General features: G+C 38.2%; 2 protein-coding genes across 4 annotated transcripts; both read left to right on the plus strand.

Moving 5' to 3' along the window:
- Positions 1–1520: 1520 nt before the first annotated feature.
- On the plus strand, positions 1521–27735 carry LOC129374567 (uncharacterized protein C21orf62-like). Of its 3 annotated transcripts, none has more exons than XM_055053039.1 (3): positions 1521–1746; positions 19289–19397; positions 25220–27735. In XM_055053039.1, exon 3 carries the CDS (start codon positions 25256–25258, stop codon positions 25937–25939), a length of 684 nt encoding a protein of 227 aa, XP_054909014.1. In that variant the 5' UTR covers positions 1521–1746; positions 19289–19397; positions 25220–25255; the 3' UTR covers positions 25940–27735. The 3 variants fall into 3 exon arrangements, with proteins under 3 accessions (XP_054909014.1, XP_054909013.1, XP_054909012.1); XM_055053038.1 differs by lacking the exon at positions 1521–1746 and adding an exon at positions 18761–19213; XM_055053037.1 differs by lacking the exons at positions 1521–1746; positions 19289–19397 and adding an exon at positions 20705–21617.
- LOC129374566 (centrosomal protein of 112 kDa-like) lies at positions 12275–14067 on the plus strand. Its single transcript, XM_055053036.1, has one exon. It carries the CDS (start codon positions 12350–12352, stop codon positions 13850–13852), a length of 1503 nt encoding a protein of 500 aa, XP_054909011.1. The 5' UTR covers positions 12275–12349; the 3' UTR covers positions 13853–14067.
- Positions 27736–27837: the final 102 nt, after the last annotated feature.

Below are 27837 nucleotides of genomic sequence, written 5' to 3' on the forward strand. Positions count from 1 at the left end.
TCTCAGAGAGATGTCTCAGTTTTCCTGGTTTCCGCTTCTTTTAGCTCAACAAGGATTTCCAGCTTGTTTCAGCAGTCAGGATTCAACTTGTCCTCTTTTTGGACTTCTGGGCTTCCCCGGAGTGCCTTTGTCTCTCCCTGATGAGGAAACTACATTCACAGAAGACACAAAACAAAGTTATTAAAGCGGAGAATCTGAGCTGTTATGAAAGGAGTTCACACACTTCGTTCACAAGCAAAGTTTGGTTTAACTGTCATAAAAACAGAAGATGTGAAGCGATTTTGCAGAACAGAGGAGCTGTGTTAGCAAAAATCATTTTTTCAGGTTTTGTTACTTTAAACCATATTGGTAACGGCATTCCACAGGGCTCAAATCTTGTACCTTTTTGATTTAAAGGCGTAATATTGTGTCTTTAGCACCGCATAGTGCCATTTCATGACATAATCACATTCAATTGTTATAAAAAATGCTATATATATCAAATATGATTTTTTAAATTTTTTACCTGATCATTTAACACCTTGAAATTGGGCTTTTATCTCTATAAAAGCTAAACTAAAATATTCAGGACCTTTAATGAATATTACAGTGATGTATATGTTTTATATTGAGCACTGAAGAAAATCAAAACAATGATTTAACTTTCTAAAAATGAGTTAATTTGATGCAAGAAATCAAATTAAGTGTATCCAAGTGTTGCGTTTATTTAGTTGACATGTTAACAAATTAAAGTAAGTTTGACAAACTGAGGCCAATTACATGTCAAAAGTTAATTCAGTTTATTTTTTTAAGGATGGAGCTCAGTTTTCCTTTTTTTTCAGTGAGGCACAAAGTACTGGATTAATGCTTTGAATTAATCAAATGCAACCCAACCTTAATTTGCAGAGAAGTTGGGTTGCATGTTTTAAATTATTATCAGGAGGATTTTAAAGTTTAGTTTTTTAAGTAATTTGGATAATCCGTTATACACTCTTTCAGCTCTTGCAGAATCCAAGAAAGTTTCATAATTGAACTTGAATCACCTTTCCAGGTGTTTTTCTTTAACTCTCCTCCACAAACAGACTCCATGCTTTGTGTCCGGACCAGGTTCTGCTTGTTTCTGCAGATACTCAGATGCTGTTTGACTTCCCAGGATGTTTGAGCTGTAATAGACGGATTAACTCTTTATTCCCGCCGTCCCTCGGGGGGACGGCTTCGTTTTGTTTGTGTTTTTAGGATGACAGGAGATCATCCGGGATCAACGCCGTACACGTTTCCTCTTCTTCCTCTTTGTTAGCATTTTCTTTTCAGTCTTTAACTCTTTGTCCTCTCTGAAATTGGTTCATTACTCTCTGCCTCATTAACAACCACAGGTGATTCTTTTCTTTCAAGGTAAAGGATTTCTTCATTTGTCCTCCTGAAACCAGACAGAAAATAAACATCTTTTTATTTAATTTAGACAGAAAACAATTCAAATAAACCAAAATGTTGTGCAAAAGAGATTTACCTGACAGTTACTTTTTTCGCTTTGTTTTCTGATTAGTTCTTTTTCTTGAGCTTAGCAGTCACCACAAAGATATTTCTGTGTGCAGCAGAGTGTGCTGCAGTCATTCTCTTGTTTGTGTCTAACAAGACCCGTGTGTGTGGTTCTGATCCAGGTTTTCCTCAGGTCCTGCCTGGCATTGTGCTGCTTCCTGTCCTGGCAGACATTATGGGGACAAGTAAGGGACGGACGTGAGCGCAGAGTCACAGAAATACACACAATAGGTAGGTGTTTTCTCACTGGACTCACAGCTATACCTAACTAGGCAGCTAACTAGCTTGCTAATTAGCGAGCTAACTAGTGGGCTATTTGGTTAGCTACTGTTGCTAGAGATTTTTATAAAGAATAAAAACAATTTTAAGGATGTTTTTTATCAATTTGTCGGGATAGCGCACATTAATCACATTTATAACGTAAATGTGTGGCAATTAGCTAAAACAAGCTAATTTCCATCAGTCATCCCTTGGCAGATGTTTGCTTATTTATTAGCATCGCCTACAGTTTCCACCAAAGTGGTCACTAAGCTCCCTGCCATCAAACTGGAATGACACTAAAATTTAATTTTTTGATATTAAAATATAAAATTGAAAAGTTAGTCATTAAACAAACTTAAACCTTGATTTAAGAAAACAGAATTTTCTGTTTGGTTTCCAAACCGGAAGTAAAACTACGATTTCATTGCTCTTTTAAAAGAAAGTGAAACTCTCGGCTTGCTAGGTAACGGAGCAGCATCCGCTGATTTGTTTTTGAAAGGGCTCGTTTTCCAGTCACCAAACAACGTTAAGTTATTGCCAAAAAAGTCTAGTTTGAGTGTCTGTTATCACTTTACTGTAAACTGTGAAAGTCTTTCTAGTTCATTTTTCTTTCATATTTTTTACCCTTCTGTTGTGTTTCCATCCTTCCCTTCTCGTCTAAGTCAACTTTTCCTTGTTCTCTCATGGGGGTCTGCCAGCTTTAACAGTTAATTTGACTCTTTATTTCCTTGTGGTTTCTCTTTGTTAATCTTTTAGAGAGATTACATGAGATTATCAAGGATAAACCCACAGACTGAAAAAAGAGAAACCTCTAACATAAAACTTGTTTGGTGTCAAAACAAGTAAAGGAAGTAAAAATTTAGCTTCACATTTTCAAGTTAAAAAAACTTGTTAGGGATCAGAACTAATATTATTCTTTGTAAATGTTTGTATTAAAATACCCAAATAAATGGACAAAATAGTAAATGATGATGATGATGTGGTCACTTCTTTTTTTAGGTAACTATAATTGTGTGACTGTGTGTCACAGCAATTATAGTCCCTCAAACACAAATACTGCTCTAGAAAAACATTCCCATTTGTAATATGCTTCTTTCGGACACCAACCACGAAAACGAATGTGGTTTATATAATTAAACTGCATCTTGTAACTGCATTTAATTATGTTGTTGAGTTTATTAGTATTTATTGACACTTTTAAGTGAACAAACAACAGAAAAAAAACTGTAAAAATAACAATTTGAACAGTTTAAGGGGGTTTGAAACATAATTCACTGGAATTTATTGTGACAATCATAAATCCAAATTCTTGTCACAGTAAAATTTATCTCGATAAATGATAAACGATGCAGTAAATGTGGATCCTGCCAATATATAAACCTTTATATCATTTCAACTTTGTTTCGTCTTTGTTTCCTCCTTCCACGCTAATCTGCATCTCAGTGGTTGTTATCTTCATCCGTAATTATCCAGCTCCGCTCCTCCTCTTCACCGCCTGGTTGCCTTTGTGATCCCTGCAGCTCTGCGTCGTGCCGGATCGGTTTCGGGTCTTTGGATGAAGAGATGCAGGGGGTTGAGTGGGAGGAAAAAGGGGGGAGCGAGGGTCTGTGATCCCCTTCTGTGTGCATTATTCGGCCTTGTTTGCATGGATAAGCTGCTGTTGAGGAGAAAGTATAGAAAGAGGGAGAAAGACTGGGGGAGGAGTGTCACCCAAACGGAGAAATCGGGGCCTGGGATTGTTGGAAGTTTCAAAGATCTTATCTGTCAACACAAACCCAGTGGTTCCTGTTTTTAAAGTTATTTTAATGTCCAAACATGGCAGCTGGCATCGGTATTTCCACCGCTGATTGTGACGGCCGTTTATGATTGTTGATAAGGTCACAAAAGAACCAGACGCTGTTTGAGCCTGGTTTTGTGGGCAAACGTAAACTTTCACTCCGTCAGAACAAAAACGAGAGCGATCGCAGAGATGAGATGGAAATCCAATAACTTCAAAAAAATAATAATAATCTGATGCAGTTGGTTTGAACATACAAATAAAATAAACTCATTTACAATGAAGGACAGTCAATAGAATATAAATATTTGTAAGTTTGTTCCTTATTCAATGCAGAAATATTTAAACTGAAGAATTGGACAACATGGCTGAAAAACACGTCAAGATGTGTGTTCCATATCAATCATTATCGGCAATTATATTGATTAGGGTTTTTTTGTTTTAAGTATCTGAAATGTTACCGAACTGGTGGCTTGACTTTCCTGTTTTATCCAGTTTTCTCTTGTTTTTAATTTTGAAGCAGTTATGAGGGACAGCGGTGAAACTGCGCCAGTTGCTAGGCAACTATAAGTTATTCAACAGGTTGTTGCTAGGCAACTATAAGTTACTCAACAAGTTGTTGCTAAGCAACAATAAGTTACTCAACAACTTGTTGCTATCGTCTAATTCTGAGTATCTTAGATTCATTAAACTGATTAAATTTGATATCTTATTAATCAAATTTCTTCTGAACTAATTTTTTTCTGAATTTTGTTTTGAATATTTGCGTAAATATTGTTGAAGATGAACCCCGCAAAAACAAATGAAAATCCAACATGGCCGCCACATAGCAGCATCATGTTTTACTTCTGAAAACATGCTGATGGTTTGTGTTTTATTAAACAAGTCATACACACACAGATGAGAACATATTGGAACAAATATGCTGCTTTTATGTTAAAGTTAATAAAATACAAAGACATGTTTCTCTTTGTACTGATTCCTAATGCTAATAAAAGTTAGCCTGGTAAAACAGAGCCACATTTGTTGTTGCCTGTAAAGCTGATTCTGATTCTAAATCTGATTCTTGTTGAAATCTTTTTCTTTTTTTACGTAAATTTGAATGTGGGAATATGTTTGGAAAGCAGCAAGCATTTGGACATTGTTATTCTTTCTGACAAGGAATGTAGCAATCATCTCCATTAAACTCCTCTGTGGTTTTAAGCATGAGGTTAACGACTATAATTACTTTGAATCATATGATGCCGATTACAAAATTGTACATTTGTTTAGGAAAAAAAAACCCACAGCGCTCAGAAATTTTTTTGTAAAGTATAAACTTTGGAAAATCTGCTTCAATGTACAACAGGATGAGCAGCTGAAGGAGCCGGAGTTTCTGAACATGGAGCTCAGAAGGCCGGCAGAACAAAGTGTTTTTACCTCTGTCAGTGCTTTAAAATAACACGAGCCGTTCAAACCGTGCGGAGGAGATGCTGAGGAGCGTCATGGCTAGAGGTTACAACAGAAATCCCAGAGGAAATAGTTTTGAGCTGAACATGAATATAAAGGAGAGATCAGTCATCTGTGATGAAGTTTATGTTGTTATGAAAATGGCTTGATGAAATTTGAATTTCCAACACTAAGCCCTGCAGGCATGTGGAGAGACTAAAGATGGGATCTTAAAACAACCAACAGCACTCTGTTGTTTATTATAAAGGGTTCTATTCTTTGTTAAATACTGCGGTTATAAACTAAAGACAGCTTCTGCCGTTTGGTTCTGACTTGCCTGTAAACCAACTCTTTTGTACCTGAACCATTGTGTACGAGTTTTTTTCTTTATAGTTGAAGGGGATCTGTAATACAACATTCACATTTTGTATGTTTTCATTCTTCCATTTGGTTCTCGGCTGCTTCTGAATACGACCCAAGCATTTGAAAAAACACCAAGCTGTTTTTAAACAATATGTTTCAAATATCTCAAATTCAACAGTCGTTACCTCGCAACCCAAACTGAGCTCCAGCACATTTTAATGAGCTGGTTTTACCGCTGTACGGACTGTATGGCGGCTGCTTACATTAAAAGTGTTTTGTTGTGGAATGAAAACACTTCCTGAAGTCTTGTTGATTGAGCAGGAGGCTCCACTTCTACTTTTCATAGCCGTAGACAGAAAAAAATGATGTTTCTCACTCCATTGTTTCTGCAGTCTTTATCTGTGTGTCCATCACATGTATGTTACAGAATGTTATTCAGAATAATGTCAATCACCTCTCCTCCCCCCACATTTTCACAATAGAGTTGTTTCTATTAAATACGAAAGACAATTAAAATCAAATGTGAATAAATTTGTTCACACCGTCATCCTTCTACCACTTCCTGTCATCTTCTTCGTTGTTTCCGTCAGTAGTAACATCTGATTGTTGATCACGTTGATCTGTGAAATACTCTAAGTCAATAATAAATTATCTCTTTGCATCCAGCGAAAAACTTTTTATTAAAAAATGTGACTTTATTCTTTTGAATTGGTGTTTCCACTAAGCAAATTTGTTTTCTGAAATCCAATTTGTGCAGTTGCACAAATTTGTATAATTGGATTCTCCCAGGATCTCTGCTGAACCTCTGACCTCAACACACAAACACACGCTGTCACCTGAACTAACGGCAAACACACACTTTGCAGGTACCAGCATTGTGATAAATCCTTCCCTGAAGGCGAACGGTAAAGAAAGGGAGTGGTGGTCAGATGAAAAGTTTACTCTCTTGTACAACCAGTTTCTCGCTTTGTTATATAAAATCCTCCCCGAAGGTGAAGCCGTAAACCCATCAGTCAGTTCCCACCAAATAACTCGGCAGACTTCAGCTTTATTTCACACCTTAGCTAACTCATCCCAGTGGCTGTTAGCCCTGTAAATGAATAAATTACACTCTGCCTTTTATCCTTAGCAGGAGCATCTGATTCATCTTTCTGGCCCTGGAGTATAACCTGTGCTTATTCACATGATCCTCATCTCCTTCCAGAGAAAGCTGAGATTAGAGAGAAAGAGAAGGCAAGAGGTTTTACACTTTGATCTGAAATTTGTTAGAGAGATGAGTTACAACCGGAAAATGGTTTCCAATGAGCGAGATGAATAAATATCCAGGGCAAATTAGAGAGAAAGAGACAATTTATATAGCAAACGATGAAGGAAAACAACAAAAACAGATGTAAGGAGAGGATTTTATGTTGTTGATCAGGGAAAACATCCTTCTAACACTAACACAGATAAAAATGTTTCCTCTTATTTTTTATATTGGCTGACACTGAAAATGAATGACATTTGTTCGAGGGTGCGCAAGATGATTAGTTTTATTTTTGGGTGATTATGACATCTTCACAGATTGATAGATTTATTGTTTGGTTGTTTTCTGTCAAAATAAAATTAAACTAAGATATTAACTAGATATTAATTGCTATATTAAGCTAAGAAAGCTAAAGCTATAAGCTAAGCTAAAATAAGCAAGGATGAAATAAGTCTGAATTAACATAAACTAATGTAGCTTAGCAGAGACTAACAGCTAAGTTAGCTAATCTGAACTTCATTAGAATTAAAAAGGCTGCAGGCTTTAACAAGGTAAACTAAAGCAAAGTATAATAAAAATAAGCTAAACTAAACTTAGCTACAATGAAAGCTTAGCCTGTGTTTAGGCTAGCCTAGCCTTAACAAAGGCTAGCATAGCTGGGATGAACTTCATTAAATAAGATAGACAGCAGCCGCTAATCTATGCTAAGTTGACTAAGATAAGCTACTCAAAACTGAGCTAAAATAAAATTAGCTAGGTTTGGTGAACAAAAATAACCAGAGCTAAAATTGGGCAAGCTAAATTTAAATAAACACCAGAGAACTATTAGTTAATTGAAAGGCTAAACATGATTTTGAGTATCTTAAATACTCATACTATCCATTATATTTAATCAGATTTCTTGTTAACTAATTTTATTAATATGGTTTTTAAGTTTTATGTAAATCTAGTGGATAGGGAGCTTCTACACAATGTGCCTCTTTTACACTCAGACATATGAAAATTGTTAATTGGGGCCTAATTACAGGGTCTCCACATCAGCATTTAGCCAAACAAACAAAAGGAAACAATGCAAAATATATTTTCATTACCTTTACTACCTCTTCAGTTCTGGGAGAGGGGGCCTGATGAGCCCAACAAAGGTCTGAGGAATGTCTCCTCCTCAGTCCAGACAGCCTGAGGAATGTGGAGGAGGCGCTGCTCAACTCGATGAAAAGAAAAGATAGAAACAAGTAGGAATCCTGTGTTTGGGCTCACTCCATGTCCGCAGCGTCAGCTCCTGCGGTCGCAGCGTGAGAAACAACAAAGCAACCAGAGGAGTGGAGACTCCCTTCATCTTAAGACCCCATACGCGCCGTCGCTAATCCCAGGAATGACAGGAATAGAGAGACTTTTAAAGGAGACGCCAGGTTGATAACCTGTATGAACTAACACTTAGAAAACATTCAGCAAAGAACAGAAGAAATATAAGAATTCTGACTTTTTTCTAATTTCAGAGAAAAAATTCAGAATTCTGAGATTAAAGTCAAAATTATGAAAAAACATCTAAATTTTGACCTTTTGTCACTAAATTTGGACTTTTTTCTCAGAATTTTTAATTTTTTCTCAGAAATTGGAGACAATCTTCAGAATTCTGAGATTCATGTTGCAATTGTTAGTAAAAAATAGTTCAAATTTACTGACAAAAGGTCAAAAAGTCAGAATTCTTAAAAAAAATCAGAATTTTGACTTTGTGTCTCCAAATTTATACTGTTTTTTAACTAACTAGAATAACTGTTTACAGCACCTTCATTTCAGAGACTGATTGTTGAATAAATTCAAGATTTGTATGCATTTGATACACTACAGTGTAGTAGGGTCATAAAAAAGGAGTAAATTTCTGCCAAAAAACTCAAGTTTTAAGTAAAACATTTGCAAGAAAAAAACTTGAATTAGATTGAAATTGAATTAATTTAAGAGATTCTCTAGAAACAAGCATTTTTTTAGTTTGAAAAATCAAAGCCTTTCCAATTTTTCTAGAAAATATTTTAGATTAATCTCAAAACATGAGATTTTTGTACTTTTTTCTATCTAGTTACACCGCCATATGTTTCTCCTTAATTTCGCTCTTTCCATTTATTTTTCCACTTTCTTCTGACCTCTTGTAGAGAATATCCCACCTTGTCTTTCTCTTACTGAGAGGTTGTTCAAATATTTGAGCTGATCAATAATCAGTGCGGTTTCTCTTCACAATGCTATCACTGATCTGTTTGTGTTTCATGCTATCAGCTGTTTAACAGGCATTGTGTTTCTGTTCCTGTAATGTCGCCCAATCAATCTGCGCAAACATGGATCCTGGAGTCAACAGAGTTACATTTTGTTCACATTCTGCAGAAAAAAACCATCTCAAATGAAGACACTAAACTCTCAGAGGTGACTTTAGTGGGGATTTTCTCCTGTTTTTCCAAAACCAAACCCTCCTCAGAGCTGGAATCTTCCTTTCCCATGGAGATAATCGTCTTTGCAGCTCCAACGTTTATGTTTAGCTGAGGAATAATCAGAAGATATGAGTAGGAGGAGGCGATAAAGATGCACAGAGATGGGAATGTCACGGTCAGCGGGGCAAACACGTGTTCATCCCACACAATGAGCCGGTCAGGTATTAACTGCCGGATCCTCGGACAGCTTTATTCGTCTCACAAACGTTTTACATCATCAGTCTGAAGCTGAAGGGATCCATCGAGGCTTAAGCCTCGTTCCAGAAAGGAAAGAGACGTGTCAGTAAAGGAAACATTTATATCCTATACTGATATAAATCATTTCACCTTGTTGTTTGATGTAATTTAAATAATCTTCCAATAATTTTCCGACAATATTACTGACTTAAATCAGTTTTATTTTTCGTCTTTGAGTGGGAATACTTGCATTTATATGTCACTGTTATTAGTATGTCAGTTGAAAATTGTCTCAAAATGACAGTTATCATTTATTCCAGGACAATTTAATGTCCAGCAAATTTTTTTATTTTTACACACAGTCGCAGCCATTGAGCTACGTAAAAAATAAGCAATAAATAGTTCTTATTGTCATTTTTATCATTTTCAGAATATACTTCTATAAACCTTTTAAGTCCACATATCCCAGTTGTAATGTAAATGTAGTTTTAATGAGATTAAAGCAGCCCAAACTATCATTTTTAGGTCCTAAACCGCTCTGAATTTAAACTTGTAGCTGTTTATTTACTCTTGAAGGCATCAGTTTGACTTCCTGCTTATTTTTCCCCATAGTATATAATTCAACTGGCACATAAAAGATACTCCTTCAACCTTAAAATGATGCAGAAAAACCTGAATTTTGCTCACTTCCAAATAAAATTCAGATAAAAGTTTAATAGTTTAAAAAGGAAATGATCTTTTAAACGTCCAGCCTGTTTGTGTGAGGGGCGTGTCTGTCTGCTCTAACAGCATCCATTACAGTTTTAGTGACTGAAAGCCATAAAAGCCATAAAATCCTCTGCTGCCGCTTTACGGCTGAGCCTGGGGAGCTTTGGAGGCTGTAAAAAAAAACACACTGACCACATTCAGACCCCTGAGACCTTCTGCAGGAAAACAGGAACACAGCGAGCGCTTACGAACACTTTCCCTGCAGGGTCTGTTCAGCTGGACGTAAAATACACACATCAGCCTTCCTTGAACAGGGCAGATCTGTGGCCTATACAAAACATGGTCATTCATTTTTTTGCACAAAATTTTTGATAAAATTTTAGTTTTAGTAAAATTTTTAGTTCTTTCGTTTAAGTCCAAATAAACTGCTGCTGGCCACACCCCCAAAACTCAAAAGTTTACACTAGCACATGAAAATGGCTGCAAACAGATGAGCGATTATTCAACCTTACGTCTTCGAAAGGCACAAGTGGAGCCTCCTGCACAACCAACAAGAATGCAGCAAGCACTTGTCTTCTCCAGCAGACATGCAGTAAAACCGGCTGACCAAACGTGCTGGAGCTCAGCTTGAGTTGCTAGGTAACGGTTCAGCGCTCTCCAATGTGATTTAATTAGGTTTTTGAAACGACTCACTTTCCAAACACCAAATAAACATAAACTTATTGCCGAAAACGGCTGTGTAGTTTTTAGGAGTAGAAATGCAAATGGAAGAATAAAAACATGAAATCTTAGAATTTTGCTTAAGACACCAACAACTCTATAACTTATAGTTTGAACAAGCTTATTCACACGTGATTTTAATTTAGTTTTTTTTATTTACTGGTGTTTTTGTTTTTACTGCAATTACAAAAAATTATTTTTTGGGGGCTTTAGCAGATCATCAAAGTTCTGCACACATTTGTAATGGAGACGCAGCTAGTGAGTAAATTTTACTGGCGTAAGAGGTTAGAGCACATATTTAAGATGTTTTCCCATCCGGATGCCCAATAGATTCGGTTTGATTTAGAACCAAAGTTGAAACATTTGTTCCAGTTTCACTGCGCTGAATCGAACTGAACTCGTTGAAAAACCTGCTGTTTCCAACGATGAGATTTAGGAGGTAAATACTGTCAGAATTACTTGTTTTTCCTTGAGTAAATTAAAATAATAGTTTAAAATATGCTAATATAACAAGAGGTTCAGTGATCTGTGGTTAATTCACAACCAAACTTCCTCTGAAGCGCCTGACTGGAGGTTTCTGATCCATCAAATTATCATTTAGTAGATCTCTAATCATCAGTTTGACCTTAAAAACATTTTAAAAGGATAATAGGAAAAAACGACACTATGGTTTTAAATTAAAGGAGCAGCTGAATGAATTCTTCCAAAGAGTTTCAGCTTCACTGATTTTCTCCTCCCACTGCTACATATCCCCGTCCCCCCACTGGAATCGCCTTTCTGCCCAGTTTCCAACTGGTTTAGTGTCCTCTTCCTCCCTGCAGGGGGATCAGGTGGGAACGAGGCCCGTCGCCGCTCCCAGCGCCGCCACACTTTCTCCCTGCTTTTGAGAGGCGGCTGCATGCGGCGTTTCTCAGGATTGCTGCGTTTTTCATGTCGCATGTTCCCAGAAACTCGCATGGAGAAAACCGCTGCCTCCCGGGAATAATCTGGACGTTTACGAACAGATTCAGGTCAATTTCTGACATCTGAACTGGAAAACACTTTTAGAAACCAAAAGTAACGAACAAAAAGTTACTTATGTCTGGGGCTGCTGTAAAGTTATACTTTAGTAATCAAGTATCCTATGGATTATTCTTATAACTAATTTAGTAATAAAAAAATTGATAAAATAAAATTTCATTTCATTTGTCTTGGTAATTTTATCAGTTCTTTTCCATTAACTGATGTTTTTGTTTGACGATGTGTTTAATCATTTCTACTTATGGCATTAATTTAGCAAAATGTTCTCACATCAATATATGTATTGATTAAACAAAGATGGGCAACAACAGCAATAAATGTTACAATTTGTTTTTTTCTGTCTTTTTGTTCGACTAAAGAAGCTAAATTAATTTTCCAATATATAGATATTGAAAAACGTTTCCAAATATAATCATATATGAGATCAAAACTAGTGACTATTTTGAATGTAAACAAGAGTAAAAAGTTTAGTCGTGGAGTGATGTCACACCACCAACAAAGGGAAAGGCTGTGATGTCATCAGCTGTGTGTATACATATATTTTTCTAACAAAATTCTGCATTGCTTGCTATATCACTGACTAGTTCAGACGTACGCCAAGCTTTTTAAATCGACCGTTCAGGATCAACACATTTTATCGAACACAATTAAGGGAAAATGTCTCAAGAGCCGAGATGCTACAACAGAATGACGCGACCCGCTGTGAGAAGGGAAAACCACCGAACTTCACAGCGCAGGGGCCCGCCTGTGCACCCGTATGTTTTACACATGGAAATCCAAAGGCTGCACTGTATTCTGGAAAAGGAGAGATCCCAAAGGTTTCAAGACAGCAAAAAACTGTCCCTCCTGAAGGCAAAGCTGGAAGAGACGAATATCCAGTTAAAAAGGCAGAAAGCTCTCAAAGAAATGTTTATCAACAGGGACAAAGAGACACAGAAGAAACTGGAGAGAGTAGAGCAGTTTAGTGATCCTGGAGTCCTTAACGCTGCCGTCCTTGCTGCCCAGGTTCACAACACCGTGAAACACAAGAATAAGAAGATGCTGCAAAAAGACTTTGAGGAATTAAAGGTGGCCCTCCTCCTCAGCCAGGAAGCATTATCGTCACAAATCCAGGCTGAAAAAGACAAAAATAAGGTCCTCCAAGAAGAACTGGACAAAGTCCAGACTTCCTACAAGGAGCTTTGCTCTATGTATGAAGCCGACGAGGCCGAGACGCAAACGGTTTGTGAGGAGCAGGAGCTTCTTGGGAATCTGGGAACCGAAAGGGACAAAATGTTTCAGAAAGTGTCAGAAGAGATCGCATTTCTCCAAAACAGTTTCCAGGAAGAACTGGAGCAGATCAAACTTTCATACAGAGAACTGGACTGTAGGCATGACGAAGATGTTTCTGGACTGACACAAAAAGTGGAAACGCAGGAGGTGAGGTTTGAGAATGACGTGAATTTGGGAAAAGCAATTGAGAACCTGACAGCTGAGAAGGAAGGTCTCGTCCCAAAAATGTCAAAAGAGATTACACCTTCTGAGAAGAGGGAGAAAGAAATGCTAAATGAACTAGACCAGGTTAAAGTTTTATACCAAAAGCTGAAAACTAAGTATGAAACGGATGTAGCTGAGTTACAACAACAGGCTGAAACATATTGTCAGAAGATAAAGTTAAATAAAGTCGCTAATTTAAAGAGAGCAAAGGAAGACAAAAAGCTTATCGATGAGCTGCGTGCGGAGCTGGACAATCGGGCCCAGGAGGTCGCACGTCTGGAAAATGTACGGAAACAGAATCTGAGCGAACTCGATCGGGTTAAAGTTTCACACCAAGAAAAGACCACCACGTATGAAAAAGTTGTTTCCGAACTGAAAACCCAAGTAGAAACATATCGGGATGCGGTAGATCGCGAGAGAAAAGCCAATTTGGAAAGAGCAGAGAAGTACCTCCAGCAAATCAACACCCTGAAAGCTGAGAAGGAACATCTCTGTGAAGAAATGTCCATCGAGGTCCAGAATCTGCAGCAGAAGTTCAACATGATCGCCGAACATTTCAAGTATCATATGGGCCAGTGTGAAACAAACCTTTCTGCACTGCAGAAAACTACAGCTGCAAATAGTTTGGGAGAAGAACGCCCACTTGGAGAAATCAAAGAAGTTTCCCCCAAATTAACCAACTAGAAAACAGATCCGTCCAGAGCCAATTGAAAAATCATTCGAAGATGAATTTGAATAAACATAAAGTGAGCTGCTCTGGTTAGCACTGCAGCTTCACAGAGAAGATGCGTCAAGTGTTTGCTGTGGAGTTGGCATGTTCTCCTCGTGCTACCCTGGGTTTTCTCCGGGTGCTCCGGTTACACCCACACATCTAGAAACATGTAGGGCAGCTCAATGTAAATCACTGCCAAAGAGTTCAAGACACTGCAAGAGTTGCTTGAAAAAATTCCTCTTTCTCTCTTAAATAATTAATGTTAACATTATATAGATTTATATGTATCTAGATATAGATAAATATAGATAGATCTATCGAGATAGATAGGTATATTTATATATGTTTATATACTTTATATATATGTATACTTATATATATATATATAATAATAAATAAATAATAATTCCCTTCTCACCCACCGCGGGTGGTTCTTATCCTCTGAGCTCGGGTCCTCTACCAGAGGCCTGGGAGCTTGAGGGTTCTGCGCAGTATCTTGGCTGTGCCAAGGACTGCACATTTCTGGACTGAGATGTCTGATGTTGTTCCTGGGATCTGTTGTAGCCACTGCTCCAGTTTGGGGGTTACTGCCCCGAGGGCCCCGATGACCACAGGCACCACTGTGGTCTTCACCTTCCAGGCCCTCTCCAGTTCCTCCCTGAGGCCCTGGTATTTCTCTAGTTTCTCGTGCTCCTTTTTCCTGATGTTGCAATCACTTGGTATTGCTACATCTACCACAACGGCTTTCCTCTGATGTTTATCCACTACGACAATGTCTGGTTGGTTCGCCATTACCATTTTGTCTGTCTGGATCTGGAAGTCCCACAGGATCTTAGCTCTGGCGTTCTCCACCACCTTTGGGGGTGTTTCCCACTTTGATCTTGGGGTTTCCAGTCCATATTCTGCACAGATGTTTCTGTACACTATGCCTGCCACTTGGTTATGTCGCTCCATGTACGCTTTCCCTGCCAGTATCTTGCACCCTGCTGTGATGTGCTGGACTGTCTCAGGGGCCTCCTTGCACAACCTACACCTTGGGTCTTGTCTGGTGTGGTAGATCTGGGCCTCTATTGCTCTGGTGTTTAGGGCCTGTTCCTGGGCTGCCAGGATGAGGGCCTCTGTGCTGTCCTTGAGTCCAGCTTTTTCCAGCCATTGGTAGGATTTACTGATATCAGCCACTTGGGTTATTTGCTGGTGGTACATCCCATGTAGGGGCTTGTCCTCCCATGATGGTATCTCTGGCACCTCAACCTCCGTTCCCTGTTGTCTGAGACATTCACTGAGCACATTGTCTGTTGAGGCTTTGTCCCTGATGTATTTATGGATCTTAGTTGTTTCGTCCTGGACAGTGGTTCTCACACTCACTAGTCCTCTGCCTCCTTCCTTGCGGCTTGTGTACAGTCTCAGGGTGCTGGATTTGGGATGGAACCCTCCATGCATTGTTAGTAGCTTTCTGGTCTGTATACTTATATATATATATATATACATATATATACATATGTATATATAGTCATATATATATACATATATATACATATGTATATATAGTCATATATGTATCTATAGATACATATATAAATATATATGTATACATATATGTATATACATAGCGAGAGCAATATATATATCACTCTATAGATAGAGATATCTATGTCTCTATCTATATAGATAGATATCTCTAGAGATAAGAGATATCTCTATCTATATAGAGCGATATAGATTTCTCTGTATCGCTCTATATCTCTAGAGATATCTATGTCTCTATTTATATAGAGATATATAGATAGATATAATTTGTTTATTCAACTGTACATCTTTGCAAAGCAGTAGAGCCTCCTGCATGGGCAACAAGAATGCAGCAAGTGTTTTAAGTCAACAACAACACATTTGTCTTTTCCAGCAGCCATTGTACAATGCATACAGCAGTAAAAACTGCTGACCATATGTGTTGGAGCTCAGCTGGGGTTGCTGGGTGAGGAATAGTGACCTGCTGATTAGTGACATTATATTTGGAAATGGCTCGTTTTCCAGTCATCCAAAACCATTTCCTCACATCACTAAAACATCTGGGTGTTCTTTTTCTGTGCCTGGTTTTTGGACAGAGTAGAAACTCAATCTGAAATACAATTACAACTTTTTCATTAATGTTAAAAAAATATTGGTTTAAAACAAGCTCCTATGTTTTGCTTAAGTTACTTTTAAGTTATTTTTGTCTTAATTCAAGATATTTGCATCAGAAACTCAACACAAATTATTGGTAAGATTGTCTGTTTTTGCAGTGAAACTTATCCTCTTTCCTATATATTTTTGCTTTTTGGAATATTTAATAAAAATCTGGCAGCATAACAAGGAGTTTTTTTTATCAATATAAAAGAATTATTGACTTAAAACAAACCCCTACATTATGCTGAAAAGTTATTTTGGTGAGTTGCTGGGTTTTTAAAAGCAGTAGAAACCCAAATGGAAGTACAAAAATCACAGTTATTCATCAGTAATCATAAATTATTAGCTTAAAACAAGCTGTTATGTCTTGATGAAATGTCACTTTTAAGTTATTTTTGTCCTTATTTATCAGAAACGGGGAAATTTTCTTGGTAACATTTTGTTTTTGCAGTGAAGGTACCTCAACTTCCTCTATGTAATTTTCATTGCTTGTTAGATCATTTGGATGATGAATATTTAAGTAAATGAGATTTGTGAGCAGATTCTCTCTGGACACGCTGCAGGTCCGTTTGCGGTGGGACTTCCTGCCTGTCTGGACCCGAACACACAAACCGCCCAACAGGCGCCGCAGTGTTTGCTCTACACTGGAAACACTCTCCAACTATCAAGTTTTTCTTTCCTTTCTTGCTTTGTTAGGCTCGGGGTGAAAGTTCAGTGGTGGAAAAAAGGGCTGGGGTCACGCGGATCGATTTGGCCCTGTGACACCGGCCCGGGTCGCGGGGGTGGTATTTGCAGCAGAATGACCTCTCAGACACTGTTGCATTTTCGCAGGGGGGCTCGGGTTACCCGACCGGGAGCTAACGGGCTTCCGACCCGCGCAGAGCTGTCAGCCGATACCTGCAGAAAGGTCAGGAAGCTGGAAAAGTCCTGGCTGGTTATCTGCTCACCTGCAGATGCATCCAGATTATTCATTTTTAATCATTAAATGCTTACATGAATCCAATTAAATAAAAAAAATCATGTAAACTGTTCAGTTTACATTTCAATTAAGAAAAACAAGCCCTAAAAAGTTACTAATTAGTTTTTGTCTTATTTCAACTATGCTAAGATATTCGTACTGGAAACCAGACCAAATACACTTGGTAAGATATTTTTTTTTAAAAGCGCTGTAAACCAAATTAATCAACCAATTCACCAAAGTGTCAGAAACACACCCTCCTGTACTGAAGAAGAACCCGGATTTAACCCATTTCAGTCAAAAAACAAATTTTAAAAAATGTTTTTATTATAGTTTTGAATTTGTTTGAATCAGATTGATAAGCAGACAGGCACAATAAGTGACTGCATAAACAGGATGGCTTTTCAATTTTTTTAAATTTCAGTTTCTACAGTAACATCTGAATTATAGATGCTTTGCTTCCATCTTACTACAAACTTCAAAACATAGATATAAGTTTACATAAACATTTTTGGCGATGAATTCTAGTGAGAAATATCAGTATAGTGGATTTAGTTTTATGAAAGCAGCACAGAAGTGCAGCTGTTTCATTAAAAGGCGAGTAAAACCCCCAAACACAGAACCCCCTGCTGAGAGTGATCGGGATTATCGGGTCAATGCTGCCCTCATGTGGTCAAATCAGGGAGTGTTTTCACTTCCCCCCTGGTTTAAAACTACTACAAACTACTCTAATTAACAACCACACCACATTTATTCATTCCTACACAAATTAATTTATTTATTAATGAGCTGAAAGGCTCTACAAATAAGTACATGGTGTTTCTGAACATTTTAAGTTTTTAATGACTTATTGGTGAACAAACTATTTTATTTGCGTTTCTTATTTAATTATAACAAGCAATAACAAAAAAGCCCTTAATTAATATCCTGTTATTCTGGTAATTTGGACATTTTTGGCGCAGTAATTTGACCTGAGAACTTCAGATAACTTGTGTCCTGAAGACTCTGGACTTGACTTGGACTCCCGCTGTGAAACTCGAGTCCTAGAAACATTATTTATCTGGTAATAAAGAGTTAAAGACGCTGTTATGTGAGCTGCAGACTGCAGCTGCTGCAGACTGTTTTACTGTGAAAGAATTAGCTTGATTATTTTCTATTGATAATAGTGGGTTATTATGGGATGTTAACTCTTTACAATAATCTGTTCATGTTTGTTATAACTTCATAATAATGTCTCTCCTACTGAAAACCGTTTAAATTACTTTGGATAATTTCAGGACAAAATAAAACGTAATTAACAGGCTGTTGCTGCTAAGCGAGCTTCAACAGCACAAGACCACGTCCGGTTGATCATTTCAAAATAAAAGTACTTCCTGTTCCACTACTCTTGCTAACATTTCTGAAGGTTCACCATTTTATTTGTTTATTTTATTAAGAAAAACATAAAACTGTTAGAGAAAGAAGTAATGAGGATGAATACATTGTCTGCATTTGCTACCATTTCTGCATTTTTTATGTTTTTAACCAAACAGCCATTTGTTTCTCCCAAACTGCAGGTTACACATGTAAACAGTGTTTCATTCTTAGATTTATGTCTTAATCTGGGGTAATAAATATCAAGATTTATTCAGTTTTTAAAGACAATAAGAAACATGTGTAATATACAAACACTATTGTACAATATTATTACTTGGCAGCCAGAAAGAGCAGCTTTAACACTTTCATGCAGAAATACTTCTGGGATATGAACCTTCTTCCTTTAGAGCAATAAGTCCTGGATTTTAATTCATTGTAGCATCTGAGCATCTCCTGCTTGTGATTTTCTTGCTTTGACACCCGGAACGTGTTTATATGTTTCTGATTTATGGAGGATTTCGGGGAAAACTCCCCAGGGGGGGAATTGATTCCTGGGGAAAACTGAACATAATCTCATCACATTCCTCCTCCTTTTGATCACTTTCTCCTCGTCCAGGAATCTCACATGGAATACATATAACTGTGCAGAAATTATCACGGTAATAATTTTCCTGCCACCAGATGGCATTCAAAGGAAACGCTGAGCGTGGGAGGAAGAAAATCACTGGGAGGTGTTCCTCAAAAGAGGAGGAGAGAAGGGGGGGAAAAACCCAGAGAGGGACAGCAGAGAAAATGGACCGAGAGCTTTCCGTACAGACGCATGTGGTCAGGAATGTTTCCATCCCTGCTTCTCAAAGTAAAGCCTCTTCCTCCGCTCTCTGTCTCTTTCCCGTTTCTTTGGCATGAACGGCTCCTCTGTTTGCGTTTGCAGTGACTTTCTCCAGCCGGGATCTGGACAGATGTGGAACGTTCTCTCAGCGCCAGAGGAAGCCGGATAGATCAGCCTGGAAGCAGACGGCTGCAGCCGCCAACCCAACAGAGTGAGTTTTACAAACATGCACCGCAAAAAACACTAAATACTAAAATGTACTTTGGGTCTAGTTTCAACTGAAAACATCTCAGTTTAAATGAGACAAAACTAACTTAAAAGTAACTTTTCAGCAAGAAATAGGAGCTTGTTCTAATCAATAATTTCTCAATATTAATGGAAAATTAAAATTAGACTCATTAGAAGATTATTTCACTTATATTGGATTAATATGTTTTATTAAAAGTGAACAAATCTGCAAGCGTAATTAGTAATTTTTCAACAAACTCCTACATCTTGCAGAAAAGTTACATAAGTTAGTTTTGTCTTATTTCAAGTGTAGTAAGATATTTGCACTAAACTAGACTTGGTGTTTTTGGAGAGTAGAATGGAGAAAAGGTTTCTTACATTGGAAAAATACAACATCTTTCCACGTATTTTTGATCTGGTTTCTAGTGCAAATATCCCAGTACAATAGAAATATGATAAAACTAACCTAGAAGTAACTTTTCAGCAAGATGTAGAAACTTCTTTTAAGTCAGTGAATTATGTTTTAAAAGTTTAGTTGCACTGGTCGATTATTCCATTTATAACAAAACATTTTCCCACAATCTGCCAGTGAAACTCGTACTTTTAAATCAATATTAAGGATTATTGACTTAAAAGAAACCATTGTATCTGACTAAAAAGTTACATAAGTTAGTTTTGTCTTATTTCAAGTGAACTAAGATATTTGCAGTGAACTAGACCAAAATTATCACATCTGTTGGTTTCAAATTGATTTTTGTGGGTTTGGATTAGAAGAGGTTAGAGAATAGTTTAACTGCACAAATGCATCATTTTTTACTCTAACTGCAGTAAAAAGAGTTGCTTTTATTCTGTAAACATTGATGAAAGTACCGTCAGAGCTTCATGTGATTTAGGAAACAGGACTGTTCTTTATAAAAGAATTATAAAACCTTAAAAGTGGAAATAAATGTAAGGTTTCAGTCTCACTAATTTGCAGACACTGTCACTGGTTCCTCTACTGATTCATCTGAGTGTTTTTTCTGCAGGAATGAGTCAAAAGTCAAAGTTACATAACTAAACAAAAACAAACCACATGGTCATGAACAAGAACTGTGGTGAAAATGAGTGAAAATCTGAGAAAATCCAAAGGAAACCAGGGAAAAATACTCAGAAAATACGTTTTATCAGGAATCAGTTCGGAAAAAGAACTGGTTCAGAGTTGAACTTCAGTTTAGATTCAAGAATCTGTTCAAAGTTGTAAAAGAATAAAATAATTGCTTTTGAGACAATAAATGGTTCAGGAATCAGTTTCAGAATCAAGAATCTGTTCAGAGCAGTAGTTTGTTCAGAACCAAGAATCGGTTCAAAATGTGATGCAGAAGTCATTCACTGATTTTGGGTCTGAACCAAAGGATGAAATTGGGCCAGAAAGAAAATGTGATCATCATCATCACTTTACGAAAGGTTCTTTTGAACACTGATGAATCAACTAAAACTCTGCAACGGAAACGCTAATGTTTGCATCCCACAGTCACAACAACTGGATGTTACTGCTGGACGAAACAACAAAGAAGAAAACAGGAAGTAGGAAGTCGGTGTGGGATGTTTATTAACTTATCCAGGACTAATTTTAATTGCATTTCTCATTCGATGAAAATACCGCAATTACAAAATGGCAGTTTTTTTCTCGACATCAGCGACATGTGGTCACGTATTTTGTAAACAGTTGTCACAGAAACGCAGCGATTGACACCAGCGTGGCGGTGATGGATTGGTGTGAAGACGGATGAGAAACGGTGGAGCGGAGGTGCTGAGAAGGAGAAAGAGTACAGGAGGATTAGGGTGGGTGACTGCGGCGTAGCATGATGTCACAGGAATGCATGGAGCCTCGCCTTTAACAAGCCGAGAGCGTGTGGAGAGCCGGCCACATCACGGCCTAATTAACTCTTTACTCCTCTGCGTCTGATGTTCCACTAATCTGTACCAGCCTGGAAAACGTCGGTTTCTTTAAAACTGAACCGGTGCGAAGTGGAACAAATGAATCTCACTAAAACATGGACGGTTGGCATCTGTTTGGTGGAGTCAGACGGAAAGGAAAGATGATGATGATGATGGCAGAGACAGCAGGAACAGATGCAGAGAGAAGGATAATGACTGACATGGTGTGTGGGAAAGCTCGGCCCCAGCAGCAGCTGGAGAGACGATGACTAACATCAACAGTGAGGTAAGATGGCTGCATGGAGGGCAGCTGCTCCTGTAAACCAGCCTCGCTGAGGTCACCCTTATTTATGGAGGACGCATCATGCCTCCAGATCTGGGAATTAGATGACAAGCTTCAATTTAGCCTCAAGTCAGGCATTTCACTTCCTTCTTAACCCCTTCGGCTAAAACTCCTCTCTGTCAGTCGTCTGAGAAAACGATCTCGTTGAAAGCTAACTGTAAATTTTCTGGACGATGGTTTGACTGCCCGTCAAACATTGTCTGATTTTCACAGTGCAGGAGGAAGCTCTAGTTCTCACAAGTTCTTCAAACTCAATAATCAAGCCTCAATCTCAGAACTAGCGCTCCCCTCAATCCAAATAATCTGCCGCTGACCTCGACCCCCCAACTCAGCATTTACACTCACATGTGAAAACGGCCACAGATGCATAATTATACAACCCTGAATCTTTGAAAAGCAGAAGTAGAGCCCTCTGCGCAACCAACAAGGATGCAGCAAATGGTTTAAGTCAACAAAAAAACACTTGTCTTTTCCTGTATTCAGCAGTAAAACCAGCTGACCAAACATGCTGGAGCTACACTTGGATGGTCAGTTAACAGCAGAATGCCTGTTGAATATGACTCAATGTTCAGGAAGTTTTTGAAACGGTTCATTGTCCAGACACTGAGACAATTAAGTTATTGCCAATAATTGATTAGATGTTTTTGTCTAAGTACTGTTTTTGTTTTTCAGAAACAGTAGAGAGTTGAATAGAAGCATAAAAACGTAAAAATGTAAATTTTACATCATAGGTCTCCTTTAACACATCGGTCAAAGAATGCATCATAAAGTGGAAAAAACAAATGAGTCGCAGGAATAAAAAAATAAAACTAGGAATAAAACTTTGTCTTGTTGTCATGTTAACGTTGAAAATGACAAAACTAAGAAAGCAATTTAAGTTTGTTAAAATGATAAAGTGGTTCAGAAAATGCTGCAATAAAAGCACAGAAAGCAAAAGCTCTTACTTTGATATTCCAAGTGGTTTCTGAACCAACAGTTGCTCATATTTTTAAGAAGCTCTAAAGAAACCTAATTTCAGCTGACTGTGTCCAAGATTTCATCATAGACTGGAGCTTTGTTATTGTAGATGTATCTCCTCTATCCTTCCGTTCTAAAGATGGCCATAAACTCGAACGCCTCCTCTTGAGGCAGAAACCCGTCCCAGACCTGAAGGCAGCATTCCTCTGCTTTTCCAGTTGGGAGCCATGGAGACTGACAGGAACTAGCCAAGGCACCAAGAAAACGTCGGTATATTTAAACTCTTCCTCTTTGTCTTCTTGGTGACATTTCTTAGACGTTGTTAACGTGTTCAGGATCTGGAATGTGTGTAAACTGGACTCCTGGTCTTCATGGGGTCTGGGGACCACAGCATGATGTCAGCATTTGAACATACAGTTTTATTAGGGATGAGATGAAAAACCAATCATGGTCGGTTTTATTCCTATTTTACTTTCCTTGTTGGAGTTACAAGAACTGTTGTGTTTTTGGAGCACAGTCAAAGTTCTCGGTCCAGCCACGCCCCTCTAGTAATCATGAAAAGTCAGGATTTTGATAACTTTATATCCTCCATGCCTCAGAAGCCAACGCAACAATTTTCAAGTCCATCAGTCAAAACCTCTATGAGGAGTTTGATCGATACAGAAGCTAAAATTAACCAAAACATGCTCAAAATCGCAGTATGGCAGACTTCCTGTTTCTTCTAGAGCATGAGTGTAGGAGACTTTTGTGTAGGTCTTGGGAAGTTCTACACCAAATTGTACCAAAATTTATGCCTCTACAATAAACTAAGCTTAATGATGAGGGTGTATTGGACGTTGGCGGTGGAGGGCGCTATTGAGCTACTTCTCAAGGAACTTTTGCAGAGATGCAACTTTAGCAGCGCGCTAGCTGATTGGCTGCTTTCAAAATCCCAGCCAATAGGATATCAAGTAGCATTTCAGCTTTTTTTGCTTTGAAAATGTAAGATATGCTCATAAAAAGGCCAAAAAGTTGACTATAGGTCAGTTTTGTCTGACTTTAAGTGCACTGCAATGTTTCTACTAGAAGCTCAACCAAAGAAACTTGGTAAGATTTGGTGTTTTTGCTGTGGATGGGCCTTTTCTGGCCAAAACTTGCTACTCTAAAAGTCTATTGGCAGACCTAAATCCTGTCGCCATGTTGAAATTAGAAACAACAAGTCAAAGTTTTACATTGTTCTGCCAGAAACATTAACATTTAACGTTCAAACCAGGAACTGTAGAGTCTGGCATGGAAATGTTTGGTTTTATTCTAATTTCTCTGACATTAGGGTGAAATTTCTGGCTTGTCACTTTTTTTGTTTCAGCTGTTCAGTGAAGGCATCATGATGTGAAGTTAAACTTGCTTTGAGATATTTTTGATGTGTTTTGACACTCCACTATCCACTCAAAAGAGATAAATGTTATTGTTATTAAAGAACTTTAAATGAACTTTTTATGCATCAGAAGAGAAAACATACATGAAACTTGAAAACATCAGATCATCCTAAAGAGTCAAGAAAAGTTGGATAAACAGCAAGCCTGGAAAGTTCTCCACGAAGAAAAAGAGAGTATGGAAAAGTAAGCATTGCTTTTCCACTTTTCCGCTCGCTCTTCCTGAATGAAGCCTGTGTTTTAGTTAATGTGGCTGGCTGATGTGCAGCGTGGCACACCAGCTCATGCCAGCGGCAGCAACTCGGCCTGGTCTCCATTAAAATCAAATAAGTGGCTCAATTATGTGTGCATGTGTGTGTGCGTGTGTGAAATGAAGGGCCTGAGCTGGATGAGAAATAAAAAAACAGAAATGTTCAGCTGGAGCTTCGCGTCCACATGTTGTAAAGTTCAGCCTGGAAGCTGCTGCAGGTTACAAAAAGCTCCTTTCTTACATTTTTGAAGGGCAAATGTAATGTAAAATTCACATTTTTCAGCTTTTATGTTGTTCCCTTTGGGTCTGCTTCTCAAAACAACAAAAGTGCTTAAAAAGAAACACCTGGATGTTTTTTGGTGTCTGGAAAACGAGTAGTTTGAAAAACCTCCTGAATGTAAAGTCATAAACCAGCAGGAACTTCCCCTCACCAAACCCAACCTGTTACCTCGCAACCCGAGCAGAACTCCTCACATCACCCAAAGCTGGTCTCCAGCATGTTTGGTCAGCTGGTTTTAACGCTTAATCCTCTGTACAATGGCTGCTAGACAAGACAGGTGTTCTGTTGTTGATTTACCATTCTTGAACATTTCTAAGGGTTTTGTATCAAATTTTGTAGAATTTTCAAAAAAAATTTACTTTTGGATTTTCACACAAAAAAAATCTGAAAATTTTAGATTGATCTCAGAAATGTTATTGAAAAAACCATAGAAATTGGCTGCTAAGTTTTAAGTTACATTAAAACTTAGCAGCTTTTTAATTTCCGTGTCCATGATGAATCTAAAGTTCTCTTTGTAGCACATTTTGGTCTTTTCTGAGTTTTTTTGGTAGAAAATTCTGCTTTTTTCTCGCAGGTTTTTTACTTTTGGAGCTTTCTTTTCTTTATTTGTAAAGATTTTTAAAATGAGTTTTTCATGTTTTTGCAGTTTCCAGCCGGTGAAGATGTAGTCAGCGCGGTTTCCATGGAGATGCCTCCAAACGCGGCGCGCTCTGCCTGGTTGCCATGGTCGCTGTGGTTGATGTTGGCGTTGACCTTTGACTGCCAGCCGATGCTCTCCGCCCCTGAAGCGGCGAACGTCACGCTGCTGTTCGACAGCGGCGCCGGCCTGCGGACCTGCAGCTGCCCGGCTCCGGTCCCGGACTGCGACGCGGCCCAGGCCGACTCCCGGTGCCGCTGCGGCACCGTGCCGCGGTCGGGCCTGCACCGCGCCAGCCTCGGGCGGAGCGTGGCGGTGTGGGTGAGGGAGCTGTGGGTGCTGGAGGAGCTGCTCAACAGCAGCACCGTCGCTCATCTGCGGCTGTCGTTCTGCGGCGTGGAGCCGCTGCAGAGCCGGCAGCTGGTTCTGCTCGGGCTGCGGACCCTCAGCGTTCACAGCGCCGCCCCAGGAGCGCCGTACCCCGACCAGGAAGTCAGGGTTTCGCCATCGGTCGGGGCGGCGCCGGAGCCGGACTCCTCCGCTTCCCACCACATGAGCTTCGTCGACATCGGCGTGCTGAACGGACTGTCGGCTCTGAAGGCGTACAGCGTCATCGGACCCCCGCTTCACACCTTCTCCCAGTTCTTCCCACACCTGGTTTTCCCACTGGAGTCCAAGGAAAACTCCTCAGAACCGTCACAGCAGACGCTCGTCACGTTCGTGTACTGAAGGAGCAGAATATTACAGAGAAAATATTTCATATGTGGATACAAGTACAAACATTAGCGTTAGCATAGCTAATCATCTTTTTAGCGAATTAGAGGTTTGTGAACCTAACGTTTTCGATAGCTCTGCCCGCTACTGGAAAAAACTACTGATGATTTTAGTGCAAACATTTTCTCCATGGCGGCCATTTTGAAAACTGTCCACCAGAAAAACAAAGCACAAGATTAAGAAAATATAAATGATTTCAAATGTTTCAATTTGGCACCAAATATATTTATCTAATTGGCAGTTTTATTGCAAACATTAATTTTCCATGACAACCTTGGTAGCCATTTTGTAAAATAAAAAATGTTAGAAAATGTGATTTCTATGGGTCCATTTGTGCATGGTTTCACACCAAAATTATTTATCTGTGATAAATATCGACAAATTTAGTGCAAAAGTACATTTTCATTGATGACAATGATGGTGGCCATTTTGAATTTTGTGCCCAGTTTGGTTCTTGTATCCACATGTGAAAGATTTTTCTAAAGTGTTCAGTTCTCTGCTGCACTATAAAAAGTTCTCATCTACAGACTGTAAAAAAGGAAAGTTACGCTGCAGCTGCTGAAAGATGTAGATAAGAGGTTAGAATATTTTTTATTTTCTGTCAGTTAGTAGAAATTTCTCACCAGTCATTGGGCTTTTATTGTTTTATTGCAATTTTCTACATAAATTCATCCTTTTTTTAAGATTTACTGAGAAACATAACTTCTGTTAATTCCAGCTTGACCATATATTCAGTAGTTTTCAGTTTTTTATTTACCTTCCATAATGTATTAACCTTAAAGCTCAATTCAAATCCTTATCCGGTGCTTTGCATACATGATCAACATGAAGCTAATTTTACTGCAGAGAATGTTGTCAAATCTGTTTTTTATTGATCACATGCATCCCATCCTGCACAAATTCTGAAAAACAATTTAGCAGAAATATAAATTCATCTGCTTGTGAAGCTTTAGTCGATTTTTTGCTCTATATTTTGAAACATTTGCACACGTTTTTTGCTGCTGTGGCTGGATGACATAATTTTACTAGAGGTGTACAATATTTTATATTTTGGTTGAATACTAACTAAATACGGAAACAGCATCATTAATACTGATACTTTAGGCATTTTTGTGGATTTTTCCTTTTAATTATTTAGTTCTAACTGTACAAAATACTCTGATATTAACACGATAAATAGAATAAATTTGTTAAAAGTGCCATCATTAATAAATACCAACATGGTGGCCAATTTTCCATTAATTTATTTTAAAAGCAACTCTATTAACAGTAAGTTTAATCTAGATTTGAAGGAACTCTGTGTTTTGGCTGTTTCGTTTGTAAACCAACAGACCTGTAACTTTACTAAACACATGGATAAGTTTCTCTCCATCTTATCCGTCCTTTAAATCTTGAAATGTTCTTCAGGTGACAGAAGGCCGATTTTGTAACCGTCTTTGTGTCTCAGAAGGTTCAGGTCCATTTTAATATAACTTTTTGGTTTCATTTGCTCCACTTTTAAATCTTAATTCTGTGCTTTTTCACACCTCACCCATTCACCACTGCATGTAGTGGATGAATGGATAATTTATTAGTTCCCTGATTCCTCAGTTTGTTTGGTTTCCTGAAACCAGTTAATCTTTTCAATCTGTTCAAGTCAAATCCACTATAGATGTTTTGATTTTTGTTTATTTTTGTCACATCCTGTTTCCTGTTTCTATTCAGGATCTTTGTTTTTCCTTATAGTGTAATAAAGTCAGTTTGCTTATCTATTCGCCTTTGGATCATTTCTGCTACAAAATGTTGCCAATTTTTCTCACCAAAAGAAAATAGTTGGAGACAATTAAGTCTGGAGTTTCATTTTTCTGTGTTTC

The sequence above is a fragment of the Poeciliopsis prolifica genome, unplaced genomic scaffold, assembly GCF_027474105.1.
Source record: "Poeciliopsis prolifica strain line A6 unplaced genomic scaffold, Auburn_PproV2 SCAFFOLD036, whole genome shotgun sequence".
Taxonomy (NCBI): Eukaryota; Metazoa; Chordata; class Actinopteri; order Cyprinodontiformes; family Poeciliidae; genus Poeciliopsis; species Poeciliopsis prolifica.